Here is a 25,461-nt window from a genome sequence, read left to right as displayed (position 1 = left end):
CCAGGCAGTAAAATGCATATCATTTAGGTGCTTTCAGGTTTTGGCTAATTTCAAGTCTGTGAGTAATGACTGGGACTATTCATATCCTTGACACTAGGCAAATGCTCAGGAGATTTATTCCAATGTTAAATCACAGCAATGCAGTGGTCTACAAGTCAGAGAGTTTAGCTTACAAATTCTCATTTTACTTCACCTCATATCCTCATACATTGAAGTTTCAGTACTTTTAAATAATTATTTTCCTTCTTAAACCTTAAATTCATAGCACAATTTCCCTGCTATTTTACCCTGATAGTTTTGTCTTTAACTCAGACAGTTAAAATAGATCCATTTTGGAAGGCTGCATTTCTCAAACATCTTTTCCCACAGCATCTTAAAATACTTTATGAAAAATAACCAAGATTTTCAGTATGTCAAAGGCATTTGTGTACTTAAGGACAAACTGATTCTGAAGCAACCCAAGTCTTTACTCTTAGTCCAGCATTCTCTTGTCCTGATTTGTTCTTTTCAAAATTTCCCTCCTCTCTCTCCTCATATGCTACCAAAACTTCAGTCACCTCTGATTCATACCTTTCTTTAGTAACTGTAACTGTAGACTATTTCTTCTAAAGGCTTGATTGCAACATACTTCACATGGCCACCAAATTCTGTTTTCTTCCCAAAGATCCTTTTTTCCATACCTCTTTATCTTTCTGACCAGTTAATACCTGTTCAGTTTGCACTTTGTCATTCATTGTGTGATTCTTATTTCAGCAATATCTTTTTCCTTCTTCTCTTGCTCTTCCTTCATTTAATGAGCTCCATTTTCAGTTCCATCTCCTCTCACCTCTCTGGGTTTTTTTACACTATCTTAGTTTCTTGCTCTTTCAGCTCCAAACCTGACTCTCCCTTTACATGTATTTCCTTTTCTAGAAAATCTGGAAACCAGCTAGGCTTGCTTTAAAGCAAATTTCTTTCTTCTTTCTATTCCATTATTTTCTTTGCTAATCAGCTCTACTTCTTTCAGTCAGAGAGACATTATCTTATATCCTAGAACATCTAGGATTCAGATAGCCTTCAGATATATCAGTAGCCTTCAGATATATCTCTTTACCAGTGTTGATGGAAAACATATTTTTCACATGTTGAACTCAGACTGGATATAAAACATCCAGATGACATTTCAAAAACAGAAAAAGGTATAGGATTGAATAAAAAGGGAGAGTGCCTACACGTGTTTTCTCACTGAATAACTTCTTTATTTTACCATCATAATTTACAGACTATGGCATGGGAGCTTGCATGGCCAGTCTATTTACTTTCTTGGGAAGAAAACAGCAACAAAGATATCCATTAATGCTGATTTGAGACAGAAGTGTCTTATTCTAAGATTCTCTCTCTAAGAGAGTACTAAGTAATGAGAATACAACACAGATGAAAGACGTAGTAGTTCTGTCACTGTGAGTAGGCAGTGCTTCACACCATCTTTACCAAAAGGGTTAAGCAGCTGCCTAAGGCATGTCTTAGTTAGCTATACTACTTTTAAAATACTGCTAGATGTCATCGTACTTGTTTTCTTCAGAGGCAAAGTTACAGACTTGAACCACATCAGCTGCTGACTCTTCCCATGGCTCCTTGCTGCCCCTCAGCTCTTGTCTACCTCATTGCACCTTTCAGCATTTATTGGTGATGGTAGTGAGAAGCACTGAAGTCTTTAATATTATTATTACTGTTAGTAATATTATTATAGGCTGAGATTCTGTTATTCCACTAATTAGTTTGCTAACTGAAGTTATTTCAGAAGTGACCTATCAACAAGAGAGTGGTTAATAATAGAATGCTTGAGTGAGACTTGTTAGAAAATTACTGCCTTCAAAATATTGAATCAAGAAGTTGCTAGCCCTTGAAACACAAAAGTGTACTACTTTGGTACTGGGATATTGACAGAATGTTGCTGTATTTATTAGCATTAAAGATAAGTTGTGTCTTTCTATCTTCAATAGAAAAAATGAAATATTAATTAAAGCAGTTGAAGGTACAGAAGATTAGTACTAAGTTTTGACTATCAGAGAGAGAGAGAAACAGAGAGAGAGAGACAGAGACTGTGGTCATTTTTGAAGAATTCTCTGCTTTGGTAGAGTACAAAAATACAGCATTGTCCCCTTATAAAGATTCCTGAACATGTCATTTTACCAATACACATGAACTACGAGCACCATCCAGTGGCAATGGAAGTAAATCACATCTTATATGTTTGATTCCCTCCTCTCTTTCTCTGAAGCCACAAAATCTAACTAGGCATTTAAATGTTTATATTAAATTTCCTGCATTTTTTAAACTGACATAACTACATTTTTGTTAATTTTTCAACCATGTTGCTGTACAATTAGGAAGCTTTCCTGAGCACGCTGCATCTGAGCTGAACAGTGAATGTTTCTGTCTTTCATGATGTTCAGTACAGATAATTATTTTCGGAGTATCTAAAATCCTTTTTGCAAACATCCTTCCTTTTTCGGTCACTGTTATCACAAACATAACTGACTCCTCACCTCTGTGACAGGATCACTCAGTCTTCCCCTTATGCCAGCCTGAGGATGCAAAGTCAACATCAGCTAACTGGTACCTGCTGCTCCCTGAGAAGAAGGTTATGATTGTCCAGTCTCTTTTTCTTCTCTGCACTCTGTAAAATAGCATGATAAAATTTTGATACATCAGGAAAGAGTAAAAATAGGCAATGGGACTGCATGATCTCTGGCCTGCAATTCACTGAACCTGAGAAACTCTATTGAAGAATATGCAGGTAAAGGCATGGCTTTCATTTATGCTATACCGATGCAGACCAATTCTGTTACCTTTCTTTGGGGAAATCAGACCTCACAAAGCATGCTGGTTTCAGAAACCTTAGACCTTCTGCAATAAATTATACTGGTATATTTTCACTTTCCACATGGATGATTTTGTTCTTAGGCTACTTCTCATTGTATAAGATACAAATAGGTTTTTCTTTAATTTTAAGCATGACTGCCTTTTGCAATGATCTTCTTCCTTAACAAAAGACAAATTAATTGTGATTATGCCTGACATGAAACACAAACATTCTGGTTTTTAAGTAGATAAATATTTGAAATCTTCCTTTCCTGTCTTCTACTCTTCTTTTACTTCTTTTTATTCATAAAGGCAGGAAGTAGCAACTCGTTCCCAAGTAGAAGTAAGAATATTTAACAGTGCTAAAATAATTTTGTAAAGCGTGACATCTCCAAACACTATAGACAAAGACACTGCAATCTCATGTACCATTGGACTGATGCCTCAGAGTATATCATGATTGTTCAAAATCTGTCTTTTTCTGGTGCTTATTCTGATAAGAATTCTTTGCTTCTTTTGTTTTACCTGCTCTGTGATTTTATGACAACTCACAGCAAAAGTATTCCTTTTTTAGCCCTGCCAACATATACAAATAACAAAAAAAAAAGAATATTGTCACAATCAAATTCCCAAATGTGTGAGCTCTTTTGATTTAAGCAGCAGTTGTACATACACTTTCATACTTTATTTTTCAGTGCTTTTTTCATTAATGTCAAAGGATTTGGATGTTATACTTGTACAGTAATTATTTTTAATGTTTTAAAAGTTCCATATCTAGTTATTTTTTAACTAGTCCTCCTTCTTTAGGCAGGAGAGACGTTGCCTTTATGTTTAGCCCATCACACGACAAGACTAAATCAGACAAATTCTTTAGGTGACAACAAACTTCTGCACTTCAGTGTGTTCAGTCTTGGTTGAGATCAAAACATGACTGTCATCTGGCAGTAGACAGGAGGATATACATTCAGAGATTTCTCAAGTCTGCAAACTTTCATGAAGCTGGGGTGAGAATAACTAATGGGAGCTATTAGGAGGCAAATGATAGAGAAGCAGTGGTTTAAATGAGTGGAAAATTTAAATAGTGGTTAGAAGTGTTCAAGGAGGAAGGCAAAAGGACAGAAACAAGACATATATTTCCCAGCAGAATAATCTTCAACAATCTATTTAGATAGCATTATCCCCCTTTGTGATCCTTCAAACAGAAATGGTTATTGTACTTTGATAGTAAGATCTTCCTCACATTTTTTTTTTAATAGGTGTTTGTGCAGTAGCAGCCATTTGGCCTTCCCTTCGCATTTAAACCTAGGGTCTACATAACCGAAAGCGTGTGTCACTAGAGCCAAGTCCTCTGTGGATCCAGCACAGAGGGGATCCAGAAGAAGTACCCTGAGCATACACTTACTTTAGGATTGGGATATGACAGTGGAAATCTGCTGCCGCTCTGTCAAAGCAGGAATATTTTGCACGTGCCTCCTCTGTGTTTTCTAATGTTCTGACACATTATGTACCTACTACCATTGCCAACTGATCAGTTATAAATGAGCAGTCTGCTTAAATTATGCCAGCTGTCTGCCACATGTTCCAACGCAAGCATTTTAGTGGACTACTTCAACCCCCATTTTTACATGCACAATCTTAACTGTGTTAGATGAGCCTGGTATAGGCTTTCTCTCAACCATTGCTATTAGCTCAGCTGTTGTAAGAATTGGAAATGACTTCAAAAGACCCCAGACTAGAAGGAGAAAATTATCTGAGATTATCTTCCCAGAGACAAAAGACTTATTCCTAAGGAATTTTATCAGGTTGCTGGAATTTTTTTGCTTTGTTTAGGGTTTTGTTCCTTTTGATTTGTCTGGCATAGCTTTTCCACACTGTCACCCTCAAAACTGTAATCTTGAATCAGACACTACAGTATGTGTTGGAACACAGTTGTTCCACATGTGGACAAGCAGAAGGCACTTACCTGTTGGCCACCAGCAGTGCAGAGGGCATCCCAAATCAGCATTCACAACTTTTCTTCCCCTGTCAAGGGTCAAGAGGTGGGCAGTAAGAGATAGGGAATAGTCACACCTATATAAAGGATCTGTTTCAGATTTTGGCCTCTTAACCAGAGTTAAACTGGAGGATGGAGAATAGGATAGTGAGAAATCCATAGCTGACTATGATTCTGAGACTGTATTTTCCTCAAACAAAGTAATCTCATTATTAGGCTGATGCTGGGGCAATGCAACTAGGTTCTGCCCTTTGCTCATTAAAAGTAGCGAAGTCAGAACTTTAAAGCTCTTCAAGGTAAGCAATAATCACATTCTAGCTTTCAGTGTGTCGTGTCAGGTTACAGTGCTACATCAGCTACTGTATTCATAGTAAAAGTCCTTATCCAATAGTTTAATAAGAACATGACTAACTGATTTAGCATTTTTCTGTTTTTTTAATCATCTCCATTCAGGTAAATGCTATTCTTTCAGACAGTCCAGGTGATGGAAAAGCAAGCTATGTTGTAATAAGTGTGTTATGAAATTACAGGGAAACACTGTGTCAGTATCTTTATTCATAGGTTAAAATGTAATGCCATACAGTTCTTAACAATTATGGACTGAAAAAAAGTATCTGCATAAAACAGAAGCAAACAGAAGGATACTAATTAAAAAAGCCATCTTGCTTCAACTTTTGAAACAATTACATACAGAATAATATACATATTTACATTACAAGTATATTATATAAATATAATATATATGTAATCTTGTAAACACAATAAATATCAAGAAGGTCTTTTTTAGGCACAAAGCATAGAAAAAATGCAGAATCTACACAATCCTTAAGATTCTTGGAGTGACTCACTCTCACATTGTTTTCACACTGAAAAAGCAAATATTTTACACAAAATATACAGCAACAGCTTATGCAGTCCCCAGTGAACAGGGAGTCTTTCCTTGCCTTCCCATAAGTCTACTCCTTGATTTTCTAGTACTATTGCTCTATACAGCTATTACATAAGAAAATAGTTTGCAGGTTTGTTTTTTACTCAGCTAATAGCCTAAGTAATTATCAGTGCTAACAAAAAAGTACAGCATACCTACATAAGGTATATACAAATGTGTGCAGAAACACGGGTTTGGTGAACTACTTCAGAGCTCACTTTTAATACTGGGGAATTAACCTGAAAGCAGAAAAAAAGGATTTTCAGTGATATTACCTCAGAAATATTACATCATTTGAGTGAGTGACACCTGGACTTCAGAGATAGAAAGCTTAAATTTAGAAAGTAATTAAAAACCCCAAATTCTTGGCTATACTGGCAGATGTAGGCTGTTATTGATTTTGTATGCATGCCCTTCAGTGCAAATGAAAAACCGAGAATTAATCCAAAGGGAGTTTTCTCCACCTGTATGTACTGTCATGACATTTTAAAGACTGTCACTATGGAGCACCTGAGATCTCACTCTAGTAAGTGAAGCTGACCACTTCTCTTAGGAGAGCCCTGATCAGTGAGAGAGGAGAAACAAACAGAAAGCATTTTTTCTCTGCAGTTACAAGTCAGACTCTGGCATATCAGGCATATCTGCCATTAGATATCCAATACCATAGCGTCCATTTGGAGCAGTGTCCAGAGTCGGTGATCCAGTCTGTTTTCGATATATGTTTTTGCCAAAATTTGGAGATGGTACTTCACTTGGACTCTTCCCATGAATCAGACTTGTATTATCTCCCTCCAGATTAATAGGCTCCTTTATTATCCGGCCTCTTTTGTAGGATACAGCTGCCAAACTACCAGAGCTGTCATCGATAAGGTTGCAGCGGCGTACCATGAAGACTATTGGGACAGGCAGTATGGCCAACACCATCAGAGATATACAGATAATCATACCCCATGTTGGATAGCTGTGGAACTCTTCTATAGCCTGAGCAGTACAAGAGAAAAAAATATGAATACATCTTTATTTAAAAATGAACAAATCTGCAGTCCTCACTAAGGCTTGCAATTTTCAAATGCATATCCATCTTTTTGTCACCTTTCACCCACAATTCAGGCACAACTACAGATCTCTAAGTTGAACAGTCAAGGAGGTGTATGATTGCTATTTTTCTGCCAGTGAGCACGATCAAAAGTGCCAGAGTGCACGTGTCCCACAGTTTCTGAGATGCTCAGAGCACTGAAGTGGAGTCCAAATCAGGATTTTCAAATTAGGCATTCTGCTACCTTTGTCTGTAGTTGTTCCTGATCCTTTACAGCATGCACAGAACATATTTTGGACAGAGGACACCACTGTGCAGTGGTATCTCTCTGTACATTGCCTGAAAGGTAGCCTGCTCTGGAGGCTAATAGCTAGTCTAGACAGGGAATCTCTCAGGATCACCACGTGGAATTGTTCTACTTTGTATAAACTTCAGGTAAACTACAATACATTTACTGGGGCAATGACTGTACCCCACATCTCTAGGGAGTGCATAAATCACTGGACAATTGACTCAGTTTAGCTGAATTAGCATTTAATTTCATATACAGAAGGGAGCAGCTCAGGCCTGGGAGACGGAAGACCTCTCCTATCATACCGAAAAGTTTGACTGCTAAGGTCACTCACTTAAGATGCTTGTGGGACAGATTCCAATCCATGCCCCAAATGAGGCATGGCAGGCATTACCAGCACCCAGGTCTCCCACAGTCCAGTGCTCTAATCCCTAGTCTGTCGGATATTCTAAGGTATTGCCCTTTCTGATTTTTGAGGACAATAATCTAACAAGAGTGTTTGTGTGAGAATCTCAAGAAAACAATAGTGGTTGTCTGGTCAGATGCAGGCATCTATCACTCGTAAAGCCACTCTCTCTTACTTACACTTTACCTGTCTTTGCTGTGTTTTTTTCCACCTGGCTAATTTGGACTGTTCTCCGTTCAGAAGGGCCCCTGAGATTCCTTTCTCTGACATTTTTCCTCCCATATTTTGCATGACAAGCCTGTACAAACACCTCAGGGCTGATGAGCCTACAGGCTAGCAGAACACTCAGAGGAGTTACCTTGGCTTAATCTCTTTTTGGACCTAACCCTTATCACTGATTCTGCATTTCACACAGACAAGTTTCTTACAAATTCTTGTCAGACACTGTTTTTAATGCAGCTGTTACTTACAACATGATATGTGTTCCCAAAGGGGAAATCTATGATACAGCTAATCTCAATTTTTAGTTGCACACAAAAAAATGATGAAACACCTGGAAAGACTTATTCAGTGTTGTCACACAACTTTTTTCTGCAGTAAAATAAAATTTAATGAAAGAGAACAACTGCTCCTGCCCTTAAGAACACCTGCAACATACATCGACAAACTGATAGTCACACAAAGCACAAAGAATTGGTGTCAAGCAGTTATGATTTTAAAGTAAAACAACTATTGTATAATTAAAAATGATAGTTTTTACATTAATATTACTTGAGATAAAAATGATCATGCCATTATTTATAATTTTGTATTTGCAATTGCAAATTTTTGTCTTTTCATGTACTTCTGAAACATTGTAAATATGATCCTTATGATAGTGATGGCATTTATTATATACATACCGTATCTTCAATCCAAGCATTGTAACCAGGAGGACTTAATCCCATTTGGACAATGCTAGCTACCAGCAACAATAACAATACTAAAGGGGAAACATACTTCCACATGTAGTAATAGTACTGGCTTGGAGAAAACCCAAGCATATCCTTTAAGTCCTCCATAAATCTGTGAAGGGAAGAAAAGGTTATTGTTATTGTGTACACTGAGATTCCACAGTTGATAAATGGCACCTAATCTGAGGGAACAGACAAACTAACAAAATACAGATACAGTTGCACTTAGGTTTACTTGAGTGGCTGACAAATACAACTTATATTATCAGTTCCAAAGAGATGAATAGAAGGAGTAATAACAACTACACAGTGCAGTGAGTTAGTAAACTGGCTTTTCACTTCTGAAGATTTAGACTCAACTCCTAATATAAACAAAAGTAAAAAGGAGAGTGATGATCCCCTTCTAGTCCATAAAAGTTTTCACTCCAAGTTTTAATGCCTGATCTGTCACAGTGCCAGGTTGCTGAAGAGAAAATAGAGACTAGAGTAAGAGGTATCTTGAAATGCATTAAATGCAGCTTTTGCTCTGAATCTTCCTGGGTGAGAAACTGTGAAATACCTTTAACTTTCCTCAGCAATGAGATCATGTTTTCAGGGCTCCAAACAAATTAACATTCACAACTATCTTTTAATAGAGATCTTACAGATGTAAGTAATTACTGTATCATAAAAAATCATGCCAAGCAACACTTTAAAAAGCCTTTTAAAATAGGTTCTAATTACAATAATTCACTAACACAGGTCTGTGAGCTAGGCAGCCACACCCTTGAAACACAGGCTCACTTAATTTGTGAATTCAAATGATACAGTGCATTTCCATAAATTTTTCCAAAGAATAATCTTTCATTTAGAAGCAAACACCATAGCAAAAGAGGAAGATGAAGCTACGCTTGCTTCCATAAACAAGGTTAAGTGGGACAGGAAGTATACAAATACAGCTTGAGTTTTCTGAAACCCTGTATTGCAAAGATGCTTGGCACTTGAGCCTTCTCCCCTATATTTTAACAGTGAATATTAGTCTACAACACAGTAACTACCTAAGATCTGTGCTAAAGTGTGATTACAATTCAGACAGTTGCATATATCTAACTTTTTATGCACTATGGATATCAACATTATTTGAAGATACAACAAAATTAGTCCTGGAAAACTCATCATATACAAGATTGAAGATGATCTAGAAAAGGATCGTCTTGGAAGCCGCACCTTCTGATCTATATTGTATGGCTGCACTCCTCTTCCACACCATGGGACCCATGGGACTCCCTCCCGATGCAGAAGAGGAGACACTCCCCTTCTCCCAAGTACAACTAGCCATCCCTCCCAGGCAAACAGCTGCCAGCGAAAAAGAGCTGAGAAAGCAGTCTATCCCACCTCACCTCACCCCCTGCACAAGAAGCCTTCCTCTCTTTCTACTTCTCCCCTCAAACTGTTACAGTAGATGACACAAAATTAATTTCTTGTGCTACCTCATACGGAAAGCTGCTGCAATGAGAAGACAGGACTAGTTTAGGTGCTCCAGAGAGCGGAAGAGGAGGTGAGGAGATTAAGGAGGCAGACCAGACTGCCTATTAGTCTAGAATAAGGCAGAAGTGATGGATATAGTCTATGATCCTTTTGGTTCTTGTGCAAATATAAGAAAAAGGGGACACTGCTTGCTTCTGAGATAGGCCAAACCTAGCAGTAGCAACAACTCCCCCAAACTTTCTTGTCCCTACTGGCAACATGAGCATTATAAAGGTGCAAGACTGCTCTGTTAAGGGGGTCAGAGGAGATATCCAGCTGTTGTGGATACCAGTTCCCCCCACTTTCTCAGAAGCAGGCCTGATGGGAGCACGCCTTGGACCAAATTTAGTGTGTGGGCTGCTTGCTGGGCCATGCTGGAAAGACATTTAAGCTCACCTTTCCTTTTACAGATTATTTTTTACATCTTCTTATATTGTCTACTGGGCTATTTACCGAGGCAAGTGTCATCACTTTTGAGTGCATATAAAAACAGCACATCTTACAGATTCTGCAAAATTAATTCTGAACCCATATGTGTGCTGCTCTGTAAAAAATAACATTACACATAAGCTATGGTTTGCATTATGTAAGCTGCTGAAATAAAACTTTGTGAAGTCTTAAATCTGCCTCCTTGTGCCTCAAAACTGCAGTTTATGTTCTGAACAAAAACCCTATTTTTGTACTTCTTGACAGAGATGTACATGGGTTCCAGAGCCGGTACAAAAAGAGAATATTTTTAGAGCTAATTCTTTGAGCGTGTGCACACAAAGCACTGATTCTGTTTTAACTTCCTTGTGGTTCCATTCCCTTTTGAAATATGACTATAAAAAAGTTCCTATAGCAATAAACATGCTTTGAAAGCAGTTACACATGTGAAGCTATTGTCACATAAAATCTCAAAAAACTTTTGAACTGAATAGTTTGGAGTATCCTGTCCTTTGTTTACACTGCAATGATAAGCATTGTTAAAAAGAAGGTGAACTTACAAATGGCTTGTGACCTCTGTAGATGGCCTTTTCTTTCTGGGATCTCCACTTCTTCATCCAAATAAACATAAATCTGTCATGTTCACTTTCAAGGTCTTTCATCATCTTCTCTGTCCTACTTACCATGTTTTATAAGTTACCAATCTCCTTTAGCTTCGCTGATTCCAATTTTTATCTCCCTCTTTCTATATTTTCAAAAAGGTGTCTTCAGAAGTACTGTCCCTCACCCATAAATACCTCCAATTGTATTTCAGTAAACCTTTTGTTTGCTGTGAAGTCTGCACAAATCTTGATAGCAGCTGCTTTGCAAGACCTGTGTTCATCAAGCTAACCAATATCTTCTGTTTGTTGACTTTTTAGTTATCTGTATCCATGTGTTGCCTCTGCTCTTTGGCTGTAGTCCCTTTGGATGCAATGTTTTTTCTATGTGTTCACAGATATTATGTCTAAGAAGACATAATATACCTGGACCTTAATCTACAAGCATGACCTTTTGGTGCTACCACAATTAATCACAACCTTAGGCTGTTGATTCTGGTAGTTTTTGCAAAGAAGAATGTTGGGTGCCTGAAGAAGGATATTCTGGAGAAATCTAGGAGATTAGGAGTAGTCCTTAGGACTACTGCAGAGAAAGGTTGAGATGGACATTATGAATGAGAAATACGGCTGCTAACCGTCATTATATTGTCAGAACCCCTTTTGAAAACATGAATAAAATGAACTCTAATTCAGAATTGAAGTATTACTGTATTTTAGGTACTCCTAAACACCAACTTTACTAAAAGGCAGTTGCTGACTTTTGGCATGTCTACCTTCTTTCACAGTGGAACTCTCCCTATTTGGACAATACCAAATCAATATTCAGGCACACAAAAAAGTGTACATGGTACTTTCATGGCTGTTTGCTCAATTATAGGATTGAACATTTAGCAGGAGTGGGAATTCTTCCTTACCAAATAAGTAGTCCAGGCATTATTTGCATAGACCAGAAACGATTTCTGGAAACCATATAATGAGATTGCTTACAGTTTTATTTCATTATGATGAGGGACTGGCTGATGACTCAGATTTAACAAGTAAAAAGTCAAATGAAATACTCATCTAATGTCACCCTTTTACATGCAAAAGAATCAGAGAAGTTTAAATTACTTCAACATGCTAGTATAGTAGACTGCTCTGTTTTATCTGTGCATGACAGGAGTTTTTGACATAGACTTTCTCTCTTACAAAGTGTGGCACACACTGATATCACTTAGTACACACATTCTGATGATTTCTGATGATCTAAACAAATTAGGGGGACCTGATATTCTTTACTCTTTCCTTCAATCATCATTAGTTGAAGGTTACTTAACTTCATTATCAAATGTGTTACTTCCATTTCAGTCTTGATCATTTTCTTTGCTATCGTTTTCTCTCTCACAACCAATGCAAAGAACAATTGCTACAATACTCCCAAAATAAATCTAATGAACTGAAACATTCGTATTGTTAGTGTCACTAAGTTTGCTTTGTTCCTGCCCAAAATACTGCAAAGCTGTTCAAAATAAGTACTCATCCTCACCTGCTGCTTACACCACAGTTATTGCTTCTTGAAACCCTTCCCCTATGCTGCCTTGCTTATACATACGTTCCTCATACTCGGCCATCCAGCCTCCTTCCTGTCTCTCTAATCTTGCCTCTTTTACTGCATTTTCCTCTCTGTGGATCCGTTGTAATTGTTCTTTGGGTTTCACTACACTGTCCTGATGCATTATACCTTGCTCCAGATCTGTTCCTAGAACAGACTTAATTCAAGTCCAGGCTGACCCATTTGGACTCCTTTACCATACCAACAATAAGATCTTTATATTCACACGCACCAGCAAGAAACAACTGCCAGTATAAATTCTTGTTTTCATCTTTAATTCCCACTGCTTTCACCTTGTTTTTCCTTTTTTGTCCTTTCCTGTCTTTTTATAAAACTGAAACATCCTTTGGGTTAGGAATATCTTTCCTGTCTTTATGTGCACACAGCAAACAGTTGATGCTATATAATTGAAATAGTAACAATTATTGTAATGAATACTGTTGATATGGACAGGGAAATTAATTTCCTTCACTTACTTGTCTATTCCGTATATTCGGGTAATTGCAATATTCTCCAGAATGACCACAATAAGCAGAGGCAATGTAGCTGAGTAATCATCAAACATTGTGACAAAATAATTTCCAGAGCGCTGTACAAAGATCAGTCCAATAAAAAATGCTACCGAGCAGCAGATGACTGGAATAAAGGACATAAATGTGAACTGTAATAATAAAGATGTTCCACAGAGAACCAGGAAACAGAGAGTTATCAAACACATTTTAATACATCATTTCATATAACCAAAGTTGATACCATTTTCCTTTTTTTGGTCTCAATTTTAAGAATATTAGCAATCCTACATATTCCCTACCTATCAGAAAAGTCATGCAAATAGAAGTAATTACTGGAATTACCATATTAAGGCAGCCCTGATTAAGCAGAGATTAATCACGGGACTATTTCTCATTGAACATTTCACTTAATATGAATGCAAGGCTAAGATAAGGGAAAACTGGTCAATTAAGCACCACATATGATGTTATTTGATCTCTTCTTAGAATTCAGAAGTGAAAAAGAACCAGAGTTTAAGACTATGATCTAAAAATATATATATGCTGAATAGGTTCCCCCTAAAAGATCATTCACTGCACAATTCAGTTGGCACAAACTTCCATTAAGATCTGTCTAAATGTATGTGTTTGACAAGCAACATTTCTGTCTCTTCTTTTGTTTAGTGACAACGGAAAATATACTTCTTAAATGTTTGATCCCACATAATGAATCTCAATAGAATTTTTCTTTTTTCTCCTAATTTCACTAGGAACAGGACTGAATACTTAGGTAGCTACAGAATAAGTAAAATTTCAATAAAATGTGAAATCAGTTATAGGCTAAGCAAACAACACCAGTGAGACAGATTCTCCCTCTTGAAGTGTTCTTTTTTTCCCTCACTGCAAACTTAGAATAAGCATTACACCTAACCAAGCTGTCTTAAACTAGGTGAGATGAATCTAGGCCAAAGTATAGAATATCCTTACACAATATACCCACTGTGTAAGTTCCAGCCTATTTACTGTTGATTTAAGTACTGAAAGGAAGAGAACAATACTTTTGTAAATTTTGTGGTATAAAATTACTGCTTTTTTCAGCCTTGTAGTAACTATTATTTAATAATGACTTTTAGAGAATAGAAGCTTAAAATTAAAGAGATCAGTATAAACAGATATGAATTCCTAACCCAAGATGACAAAAACAGAAGAACACAGACAGAATCGTCACAACATGAGTCTGATAAATCACATTTAATTTTTTATTATTTACTCTGAGAAAAGAGTAGGATGAAAATTGTGTATATGCAATTTAGATTGTCTTGTATTCTTATCTTCTCCCATTATGTCTTATCATTGTGTCCAAAAAATGTGCATCTTGCTGTAAACTAAGAGGTATACTATTCACAGCTCAGCACATACACATGCAGACTCCAATTTGGAAATACTTGAGCACAAAACATTAAGCATGTGAATTGGCTCCTCTGAATTCAATGGGGACTGAACTGGAACCATAATGCTACCAATTACGAATGTATTCACACTTCTATAAAACGTGAAGATTTGTAGCTCCTCAGTACAAACTCTAGGGCAGGTATAACCCTTGTTAAATCCCACTGGTACTGTATGGGGTGTAACTCAGGCATTCCAGTTTTATAAATTAATTATAAAAACATTACATTATGTTGTAATCCTTTGAGTGCAATTGACTTAAGTAGCAAAAATCCTGCATGCATAAAAATTACCAGAGAAAAGTAGTTCTCAAACATTCCTTTATTTTAACAGCTTTTGTCAATCTCTGTAACAATGAATTACTGTAAAATGCAAAAGTTTATCTCCATATCCAAAAGCATATCTCCAAGACAATGGTATTTGCATATATATTTAGGGCAAATACCTGATTTCTAAAATGTCATATTCTCTATTCAATAGGAATTTAAGAGCTGATTTAAAAAAGGCAATGGTCTAATCCTGCTCAATAGCTTAAGACTCCTGAAAAAACATCAGATTAATCTTAATGAAGAATTTAATTCTTAGATCTAGCAAAACACAAAAATACATGGAAGTAATGAGTACAGTTTGGGATACATTGGTTTATGGCTATGTTGTATGTCAGCACTGAAAATTTAAAAAAACAGAAAAACTTCATACTCTCCAAGACATTTTTAGCTGTAACGTACAGCCTTCTTCCTTTACTGCACTATCAAGAAAAGAAAATTTGTGAAACTCACCAGTAAGAATTTCTTTCCTCACTTTGAAGGTATCAACAATGGGTGTGATGATGCCTTCAATAGTTCCAAACATACTTCCAAGTCCCAGATTTACTAGCATGAGGAAGAACATCACTGACCAGAAAGGAGAAGCAGGGAAGTGGGTCATTGCTTCTGTAAAGGCAATAAAAGCTAAACCAGTCCCTTGAACAGCCTGTCAGAGAGAAAAATCCACATATTAATGGACAGTTTGGGTTTCTGGGGGTTTTTTGGTAGGTTTGGATGCAGAAGTCTGATTTCATGTTCATATAATGTCATTGATTCATTCTTGAAGGTAGAATGGGAACCTGCTAAGATGCGAATTTCCCACATTTCCAAACTTAATTATTTACTGAAATGTTTGATTTGGCTGAGAATCTGTAAGTGATTGATATTAACAACATACTTTTATCTCTTTCACTGATAATTTTGCATGGGAGACATATACAGGACTGCTACAAAATACACTCTGTTCTCTCCACTGAATATATGAAGGACTTGATTTCTACACCTATTTGTTTCAGATTAAAACAGTAGGAATAGTATAGAACTTTTTAATGCCTAAGTCACTGACTGGTGTTTTAGCTTCAGATGCTGATGCAAATAGAGGTCATTGTTTAAAACTGAAAATCCCACTGAAGTAATCAGGCTTATTGTGATGATTTCAGAACAGGACAATGATAATTAAAGAAATATCTAAAAATAACTAACTTTTTTACTTTCTGATGAAGTAGCATTTATAATTAACAACTGTATCTTTTATAATTTTATAATTAACAACTTTTAATTTTTTAATTTTATAATTAACAACTGTATCTTAAAATTAAAAGACATAATAGCCTTGGCTGCAGGGACCATAAGATGGTGGAGTTCAGGATCCTGCGAGGAGGAAGCAGGGCAATAAGTAAGATTGCAATCCTGGACTTAGGAGAGCAAACTTTGGCCTCTTCAGGGACCTACTTGGAGGAACCCCATGGGTTAGGGCCCTAGAAGGAAGGGGGGTCCAAGAGAGCTGATTAATATTCAGGAATCACTTTGGTGGATCCCTATGAGTAAAAAGTCAAGCAAAGAGGGCAGAAGACCTGCATGGATGAACAAGGAGCTCCAGGCAAGACTCAACCAGAAGAAGGAAGTATACAGAATGTGGAAAGGCGGACAGGCCACTTGGGAGGAATATAGGAACGTTGTCAGAGTATGCAGGGATGCGATGAGGAAGGCTAAGGCCCATTTGGAATTAAATATGGCTAGAGATGTCAAGGACAACAAGAAGGGCTTCTTCAAATACACCAGTAGCAAAAGGAAGACTAGGAAAAATGTGGGCCCTTTGCTGAATGGGGTGGGTGCCTTGGTGACGAAGGATAGAGAGAAGGCAGAGTTACTGAATGCCTTCTTTGCTTTAGTCTTTACTGCTTTACTGCTAAGGCCAGCCCTCAGGAATCCCAGACCCTGGAGGCAAGAGAGAAAGTCTGGAGAAAGGAAGACTTTCCTTGGTCAAGGAGGATCGGGTTAGAGATCATTTACGCAAACCTGACACCCACAAATCCATGGGCCCCGATGGGATGCACCCATGAGTGCTGAGGGAGCTGGCGGATGTTATTGTTAGGCCACTCTCCATCATCTTTGAAAGGGCATGGAGAACAGGAGAGGTGCCTGAGGACTGGAAGAAAGCCAATGTCACGCCAGTCTTCAAAAAGGGCAAGAAGGAGGACCCAGGGAACTACAGGCCAGTCAGCCTCACCTGCATCCCTGGAAAGGTGATGGAGCAGCTCATCCTGGAGGCCATCTCCAAGCGTGTGGAGGACAAGGTGATCAGGAGTAGTCAGCATGGCTTCACCAAGGGGAAATCATGCCTAACCAATCTGATAGCCTTCTAGGATGGAATGACTGGCTGGGTAGATGAGGGGAGAGCAGTGGATGTTGTCTACCTTGACTTCAGCAAGGCTTTTGACACTGTCTCCCATAACATCCTCATAGACAAGCTCAGGAAGTGTGGGCTGGATGAGTGGACAGTGAGGTGGATTGAGAACTGGCTGAATGGCAGAGCTCAGAGGGTTGTGATCAGCAGCGCGGAGTCTAGTTGGAGGCCTGTAGCTAGCGGTGTCCCCCAGGGGTCAGTCCTGGGTGCAGTCTTGTTCAACTTCTTCATCAATGACCTGGATGAAGGCACAGAGTGCACCCTCAGCAAGTTGGCTGACGATACAAAACTGGGAGGAGTGGCCAATACACCAGAAGGCTGTGCTGCCATTCAGAGGGACCTGGACAGGCTGGAGAGGTGGGCGGAGAAGAACCTCATGAAGTTCAACAAAGGCAAGTGCAGGGTCCTGCACCTGGGGAGGACTAACCCCCTGCACCAGTACAGGTTGGGGGTTGACCTGCTGGAAAGCAGCTCTGTGGAGAAAGACCTGGGAGTGCTGGTGGACACCAAGTTAAGCATGAGGCAGCAGTGTGCCCTTGTGGCCAAGAAGGCCAATGGTATCCTGGGCTGCATCAGGAAGAGTGTGGCCAGCAGGTCCAGGGAGGTGATCCTGCCCCTCTACTCAGCCCTGGTGAGGCCACATCTGGAGTACTGCGTCCAGTTCTGGGCTCCCCAGTACAAGAGGGATGTGGCACTACTGGAGCAAGTCCAGCGAAGGGCCACAAAGATGATTAGGGGACTGGAGCATCTCTCCTATGAGGAAAGGCTGAGAGAGCTGGGCCTGTTTAGCCTGGAGAAGAGAAGGCTGAGAGGAGATCTTATCAACGTGTACAAGTATCTGAAGGGAGGGTGTCGAGAGGATGGAGCCAGACTCTTTTCAGTGGTGCCCAGTGACAGGATGCGAGGCAATGGGCACAAACTGAAACACAGACGCTTCCATCTGAACATGAGGAAAAACTTTTTCACTGTGAGGGTGACAGAGCACTGGAACAGGTTGCCCCGAGAGGTGGTGGAGTCTCCTTCTCTGGAGATATTCAAAAGCCGCCTGGACGCGATCCTGTGCAATGTGCTCTAGGTGACCCTGCTTGAGCAGGGGGGTTGGACTAGATGATCTCCAGAGGTCCCTTCCAACCTCAACCACTCTGTGATTCTGTGATTTCTATAGGTGCACCACTGCTAAGTACATGGTACTGATATTTTGTGTATACTTATACTTCACAGTATGTCTCAGGCTTAAAAAATTTCTCCCTTCATAAACTTTGTATTCAAGACTTACTTATTACTCTCACCTTGTTAAGTTCATCTTCAATTTGACAAGATTTCAGACCAAGAGAATCAAATTCTTCCTCTTTAACTTTCTGAATAATGTCATAAACTAAATTGTAATCTTCTGCTGTAATGCTTGAGAAATTGATATGATGTGGGATCATATCCTGGCTAAGATTGCCTGTTTTCAAAAGTTTTAAAATCTTCTCTGAATTTCTGTAAAACACAATAAAACAGAGAAATCAAAGTGGATGATCTGTGTAAATTCCTAAATGAAATATACCATAAAAATGAAAAAATAAATGGATATTCATACTGGATAACACATTTCTCATTTATGATATTGGCTTTGAAGCCCAGAACAGCAAACACCACCAAAGTTGCCAGCACAGAAGTGAAAAAATTGATGAAGGACACCAGAACAGCATCAAAATGGCAGTTGTTGTCTCTCTTGTTGTAGCTTGAAAAGGCAATGACTCCACCAAATCCAAGCCCTAAGGCAAAGAACACCTGAGTAGCAGCTTCTCTCCAGACCTTGGGCTCCAGCATTATTTCAAGCTGTTTGAAATTAGATACAATATATGTCAGCTATAAAATGCATTTCTATTATATGAAAAGACAACAGGAAAAAAAAAACAGGAAGACAACCTACATCATAAAATGCTAATACTTCACTATAAAAGCATTTTCATTATGATAAAACAGAAGGTGAATGTGACACCTAAAGTTGGGTGAACTTATGGGCCAGGATTTCCATTGACTTTATGCAATATGATCCTTAAAGAGAAATCTGATATACAATATGTCTCCAGCAATGAGACATTACTGGACCTATATGATAATTGAACTAACAACTAGTTATACGACGAATTTGAAGACAACATGTCACTTTTTTTACAACATATGGATTGACCAGTGCAAGAATTAAGATTTATTTTGGGATGATCAACCCTTTTATGTAGTAAATTATGATAAGTTGTTTTGTTGTTCTTTTTGTTTTAAGTGAACATCAAACACACATGCTTATACAGAATTCTGTTACATGCAAATATATAAAGCAAAATGCAACATATAAAATAAACGCTGGCCCCTACAATCTGTATTGTAGTTCATGAGTCAAATGTCTCTCAAGTTAGATGCCTTGAACTTACCCTGAGCTAAATGGATCATGTACATGAGGGACAACGAAACCTTGTATCAAAAACTGAACTGTTAGCTCCATATGCATTGCTTATTCAGATGACCACATTTCAAGAAAAATCTTTGTTAAAGTTATAAGTCATCATTTGTTTATCTCAGATCTTTCTAGGCAGTTGATCCCAAAAAAAGAAATGTATGTGAAATTTAAACATTTGATTTTCCCAAGCTGATCCAGGGCCTTCATTCATATAACAGTAAAACACCTTACTCCTGATAATATGATTTTTATTTTTTAAAAACCCTAGACTTATCAAAAACTGTAAACTAAAAAGCATCACCTTAGATACACTACGCATCAGATGACTGACTGCCTTACTCTGAGAAAAAAACTACATTTCCTATTAGCAGTATCACACAGTTATGCTTGATCTTTTCCACTAGAGGGAGATAGAGGCATATTTTTAATTTTACCAAAACTTCAGATGCTTTAAATATCCAAAAGCTTCTCTTTCTTCAACATATCATGTGGCCTAATCAAAGATATTACATTTCCAGATACACCTTGCCTAGCTTTTCAAAATACACTCATAAGTGATTTTGCCATTCTAAGACATTTACTACGAGATTGTGAGGGCTAGATATTTAAGCTTCATATATTCCTATATTTTCTTCATAGTCGTTGACTTCAGTGGGCTTTTGATATACCTTTCTGTCAGTATTTCACTGAGTCTAATATTTTGCATTTCTGTTTCCTCATCAACCATGCCAAACTGAGAAAATCATCCCTTCTTCATTAGCGTTATGCTATCACACCTGCACTTCTCTGCTGTGCTGACACAACTATTCTGTGGGAGTGTGTTGTGATCTGGTTTGCTGAAGTGATCAAGGCTGAAAAGAATGAAGGTTTATATTCACATACACTTTATGTGATATACAGGTTTCCTAAGCTCAAATTTAAACCACAACTCAAATTTTAGGCTTCATACCTGGAAACCAGTAGAAGAAACTAAAAACTTTTTTTCATTCAAGGTTGTTTATCTGAGCAGTTTAAACAATTGTATTATTAAGTTATGAAGTAATCATCAAGTAAGCATCAACTGCAACTTACTTTATGTCTATCTCATGAACGATTAAATAGTGAGGGGTGCTGAGGTCTTAGTATTAAAGGGGAATTTTAATATTTACTTTCCCTCAGTATCTACTGGTATTTTACAGTTAAATGAGGATAACACTGTGGTTGAGGAACCAAAGTATAATTCAAGAGGTCTATATTCCATCTCTGCTACAGACATCCTCTTTGTCAATAAGCATGACATTTCTCTGTTCCTCAGATTTCCCCAAATTTGTCTGAGCAGCCTATAAGTTCCTGCAGAATCAAGATTCTGAAAAGTGATGAGAACAAGTGAAGTGCTCACACTAATATATGTATACACATTTGCATATCACAATGCAAGAAATAACAATGTGATTGCTAATGAAGGTCATTTTTATAGGATGATGGTTCTCCACAGACTCAAAATGCCTGGAATCAAAACACCTGACAACATTTCTCCCATCTGGCATTAGCCTCTATGTACATTGATTTAAATCACATTATTATTTAGCTTTCATTTTTGAACATCAGTCCTGTTTCTGATGAATTGTATTGTTAAACTGACTTACTGGAAGCAAAATTATGCATACCTGAGCAAGCAGGTAGTATAGCTTTGACTACTCAACCACACTGTTGCTGTAGTACAGATACAGTTAAAAGCATTTTAGTGGGGTGTGTGTAGATTTCAGGCATACAGGCTAACCAGTGATTCTTAGGATCCCTTCTCACCCCAATAGCGATAAAATCTACTGTTACATAAGACATTACTGGCAAAAATGTAGACGGTAAAAACACATGCTTAGAACTGCTGCTATCTTGGTGTGACAGCCATATGGAGCACAGTAAGGAAAGCTGACTGGTGAGTACTTACACCACTTTCACAAGATGAGCAGAGTGTTAAGTCTCCTATGTTTCTGGACTACTATGCAAACAGCACTTGTTTATTTCTAGAAGAATGAACAACTCTTTCAAAAGGGACAAATTCACCATGTAAATCCAGGGAAGCATTTATGTAAGGCATTTCACTATGACATCCCAGAACTAGGCATTTAAACTCTAGAGAATGGCAAGATTTAAAATTCACTTCTCTCTTCAGTATTTGGCCAACTCATGGAGCTTTCTGCATGTCCTAAATACTTGCAAATGCCACTTCCAGGTTGCTTAACTTTGTAAAGACATTTAACTCTGGGAACTTGCCACCTAAGGGAGATATCTCAACACTGCGCCTTGAACACTTACAGCCTTTGGACCTTAGGACCTGATATTGTGCCACTGAAGTCTACAGCGATTTTGAAAATTTTCTAGCAGAATCTTCTATGAAGGCAGTAAGCTCAATTGAGAGCATTCATAAATGGTCAAATTGCCACTGAAACTTTAAATATATTGCAGACAGAAATTAAGCACATACCTTAGGTGTGAACATGTGACGAATTCCATCCACTGACCCATTGAGGAGCAGTCCTCTGATCAGAAAGCATAAAAGCACCACATAAGGAAAAAGGGAACTAAAATACATGATCTGAAAAACATTAAAAAGACATTTAACATGACATCCATGGCCTTTATTTTCAGTATTTCTAGTCAGTATCTTTTGGCTATATGACTGAACTGATAATCATATGCTCTCAAAAAAAAAAAAAAAAGATATACAAAACACTTTTCTCTCCATTCCCTTTCACCATGCAGAGGAAAGCAAAAATCAACGTGACAGTACTCAAAGAAATTCCACATTGTATTAAAGCAATATGGTTGCCAGTGTGTCAACTAACTCATCAATGAACTTTTGGGCTTCCAGGGACATTCAATGCGAATTCAATGAAAAGATGAGGAGAAGACAGAAGTAGCATGTTTTAGAAATGCTTCACTTTACAAATGCATTTTGATTCAAGCAGACAATATGGTAAAGATACCTGATGCTCAATGAAGCATGAATAGCAACTCATTCTTTCTTTAGAAGGTGTGAAAATGCAATCAGTGGAAAGTATGTAACCAATGGACTCAAATAATGTGTCTTGCCAAGAAAGAAGAACTGGGAATATTCTCTGACTGACAGAAGTGACTCAAGATCCATTAGGCCTGAGTCATAAAAATTGGAAAGTAATATTGCTTTGACTGTCAGACAAACAAAATGTAGTGTCATGTCTTCAGAGTCCTAAAATGCAATGCTGCCCAGCTTTCCATGCTGCAGAGTACGTTTTTGCTATTGTATTTGTGAAGCTCAACACTTCTGGGCTTCTGTATCACTTTAACATTTGCATACATTTGACTATCTTTCTGGCACAGTGACTGATTTTATCTAATACACAGAGAAAATGAAAAATTAGCAATGAAATATGATCTTTCATTCTCCATCATTTCTTGAACAGCAAATTTATTCTGTGCTTTAAAAGTTCAGTAAAATGATTCTCTCAACTTGCTACAGTTATTTCTCTAACTGAAATACACTAAAGAGGTTGTAGAAATTTCCTATCATCAAAAAACTTCCTGATAGCAAAGAATTTTGTAGATGGCAAAAATTATTTTTCATTTGCAAATCCCAATTAAATCAACAGCACTAGCAAATCACTAGCAAATCTAGCTGACTGTATGGAAAGGAATGAAAACAAGGTGATGCACTCAGATCCAAAGGGACGGTTAGTCAAAAGAAACAATCCAGAATCCTGAAAAGAAGCTGTGATTATTACAGATAGTATTACAGAAGCATGGAGACCAATGATTGTAACAATAAAAAGCTAAATGCTGAGACATTTTGAGGACTAATTAAGGAATTCTAATGGGTGCATTACAATCATTCTGAGAGTATGGATATATCTGGAGACTTAATTCCTTAGTTTGCCATTCAGAAGCACACAGACACATGCTGGATTAACAGTACAACAAAGCTGAGGTGCAGTTATTAGAAACAGTTATGTTGAATGAGAGCAGAAGTGATTTTTTTTTAGATGCCAGCTCCTGGGTTTAAACTACTACAATTTTAATGCTTAGCTACTAACATTCCCCTACTTGAGATTATACAAATACTGGGGTGACTCAGAGCTTCTAGCCTGCTCCTACAGATTTCAAGAGAGGGTAGGCAGAGGGTGTGGTGAACAAAAATGCAGTGAAGTAGATCTTAAATGTTTCAAAGTAAAACACTGTCATTTAGGTAAAAAGTATACTCACTTTGCCTGAAGACTGAATGCCTTTGATCATAGCTAGGCATACCATGACCCAGGCAGCCAGCAAGCAGATAGTCATCTTCCAATTTAAACCCCCACTCTCTGAGAGAGAGCTGGAAATATTCAGTGCTTCTCTGTACCAGTAATAAGTGGTTGCAGAACTTTTTTCACACTCTGGCTCCACAACTGTCAAGAGATGTTAGTAAATCAAGAACGGGTTCAGGACAGAAGTATTTTTCCAACATTTCACAACAATGTTCTGTCATTCCCCACAGTTTGCCACTACGGCATCATCATTTACTGAGCACCTAAATTCACAAAGAATCTAAAGATATTCTTTGAATGAAATGGTGACTGCTAGAAGTGGGAATTTCTGTATACATCTTTTTTAAAACACTCTTCTGGGACAATATAATCTTCAGCAGATGGTTAATCCAAGTTCTAGGCAGAACTTAGTTCTTATTTCAGTACTAATTAGCAGGCAGGCCTAGATAAAAGAGATGCATTTCATTCAATGCACATGAGGTTAGATTTCCTACATATGAAATTGTGACTTGTACAGCATGAAAACTATCACTCTGAAATTGAAAGTTGAATTATATTAATTTTGAAATAAATATTTTTTTAAAATCTCAATTGTGTCTGCTTTGATATGACACTCAGATCAACAGGCACTTAAATGTCTTTTACAAATGTTAAAATAATAACATAAAAATACCAAAGTATTAAGATAAAGGGAAAAAAGGGCTCCCACATAGGTATGTTCAAATGAAAGTTGCTACATGTATTCTAGAAGTGCTTTTTGATTATACTGCAATTCTGTCTTACTTGTGTTACCAGTCTCAGAATTTGTGTGTATGTAGATATATAACACATATATATAGTATGTAATTTTAAATACATAATTCTTAAAGAAGAGATTTACTTAAGTTTTTTATACATTATTTATATTTGACAAAGATATCTCTAATCTAGGTCCTGAATCAAGGTAGTCAATGAAAAGAAGAGAAAAAACACACTAATTTTAAGAAATCTAGCATAATTGTAAGACCTTCACTGAAATAAGCTGTCAAAAGTGATGTTATCAAATATAATAGATCTCTGTGGCTTAGCTTAGCTTAAAAGAACTTTGCTGAAGGTAGGCTAACACAGTGTATCTTACCATTGAGGCAGGATAAAACTATGTAAACACTGTACCTTGATCAATGGACAATAACTTATCAAATAGAGTCAATCTGACTGCGTGCCAACACTCACAAATACTGATTACTTCTTTCAAAAATTTACAACTGAAGCAAGTAACTCTGGCAAAGACTATATAAATATTGTACAAGCAACTCTGGCAAAGACTATATAAACACTGTACAACTCTTCAGATGTCCCTGATCTTCATTAAAGAGGTAAAAAAAAACACAAAAAGTAATGAAAATTTAAGATCTGTAATAAAAAGAAATCAAAAGACATGCTCCATATTTCAAGAGCAAGGCAAATGCAAAGTGAGTAATTATTATGAAATAACCAAAACTGAGGGATAAGAAACTTTTAATACTGTTGCACAGTATGTCCATACGAGACCAT

The 25,461-nt window shown here is 37.5% G+C and overlaps 1 protein-coding gene across 1 annotated transcript in view; it reads right to left on the bottom strand.

The window, feature by feature from the left end:
* Positions 1-5,361: 5,361 nt before the first annotated feature.
* SLC6A15 (solute carrier family 6 member 15) overlaps positions 5,362-25,461 on the bottom strand; it is a 43,910-nt gene continuing 23,810 nt past the window's right edge. Inside the window, exons 5-12 of the mRNA XM_067289917.1 lie at positions 23,888-24,069; positions 22,134-22,244; positions 18,809-19,050; positions 18,516-18,708; positions 15,294-15,486; positions 13,051-13,210; positions 8,402-8,564; positions 5,362-6,746 (exon numbers count right to left, since the gene is read on the bottom strand). Of these exons, the coding sequence (XP_067146018.1) occupies positions 6,375-6,746; positions 8,402-8,564; positions 13,051-13,210; positions 15,294-15,486; positions 18,516-18,708; positions 18,809-19,050; positions 22,134-22,244; positions 23,888-24,069 (1,616 nt within the window). The 3' untranslated portion in view covers positions 5,362-6,374. The remainder of the gene's footprint in view (positions 6,747-8,401; positions 8,565-13,050; positions 13,211-15,293; positions 15,487-18,515; positions 18,709-18,808; positions 19,051-22,133; positions 22,245-23,887; positions 24,070-25,461) is intronic.

This window comes from Apteryx mantelli, chromosome 1 (assembly GCF_036417845.1).
Source record: "Apteryx mantelli isolate bAptMan1 chromosome 1, bAptMan1.hap1, whole genome shotgun sequence".
NCBI lineage: Eukaryota > Metazoa > Chordata > Aves > Apterygiformes > Apterygidae > Apteryx > Apteryx mantelli.
The sequence above is the reverse complement of the archived record's forward strand: the minus strand, read 5'-3'. Positions and strand labels throughout refer to the sequence as shown.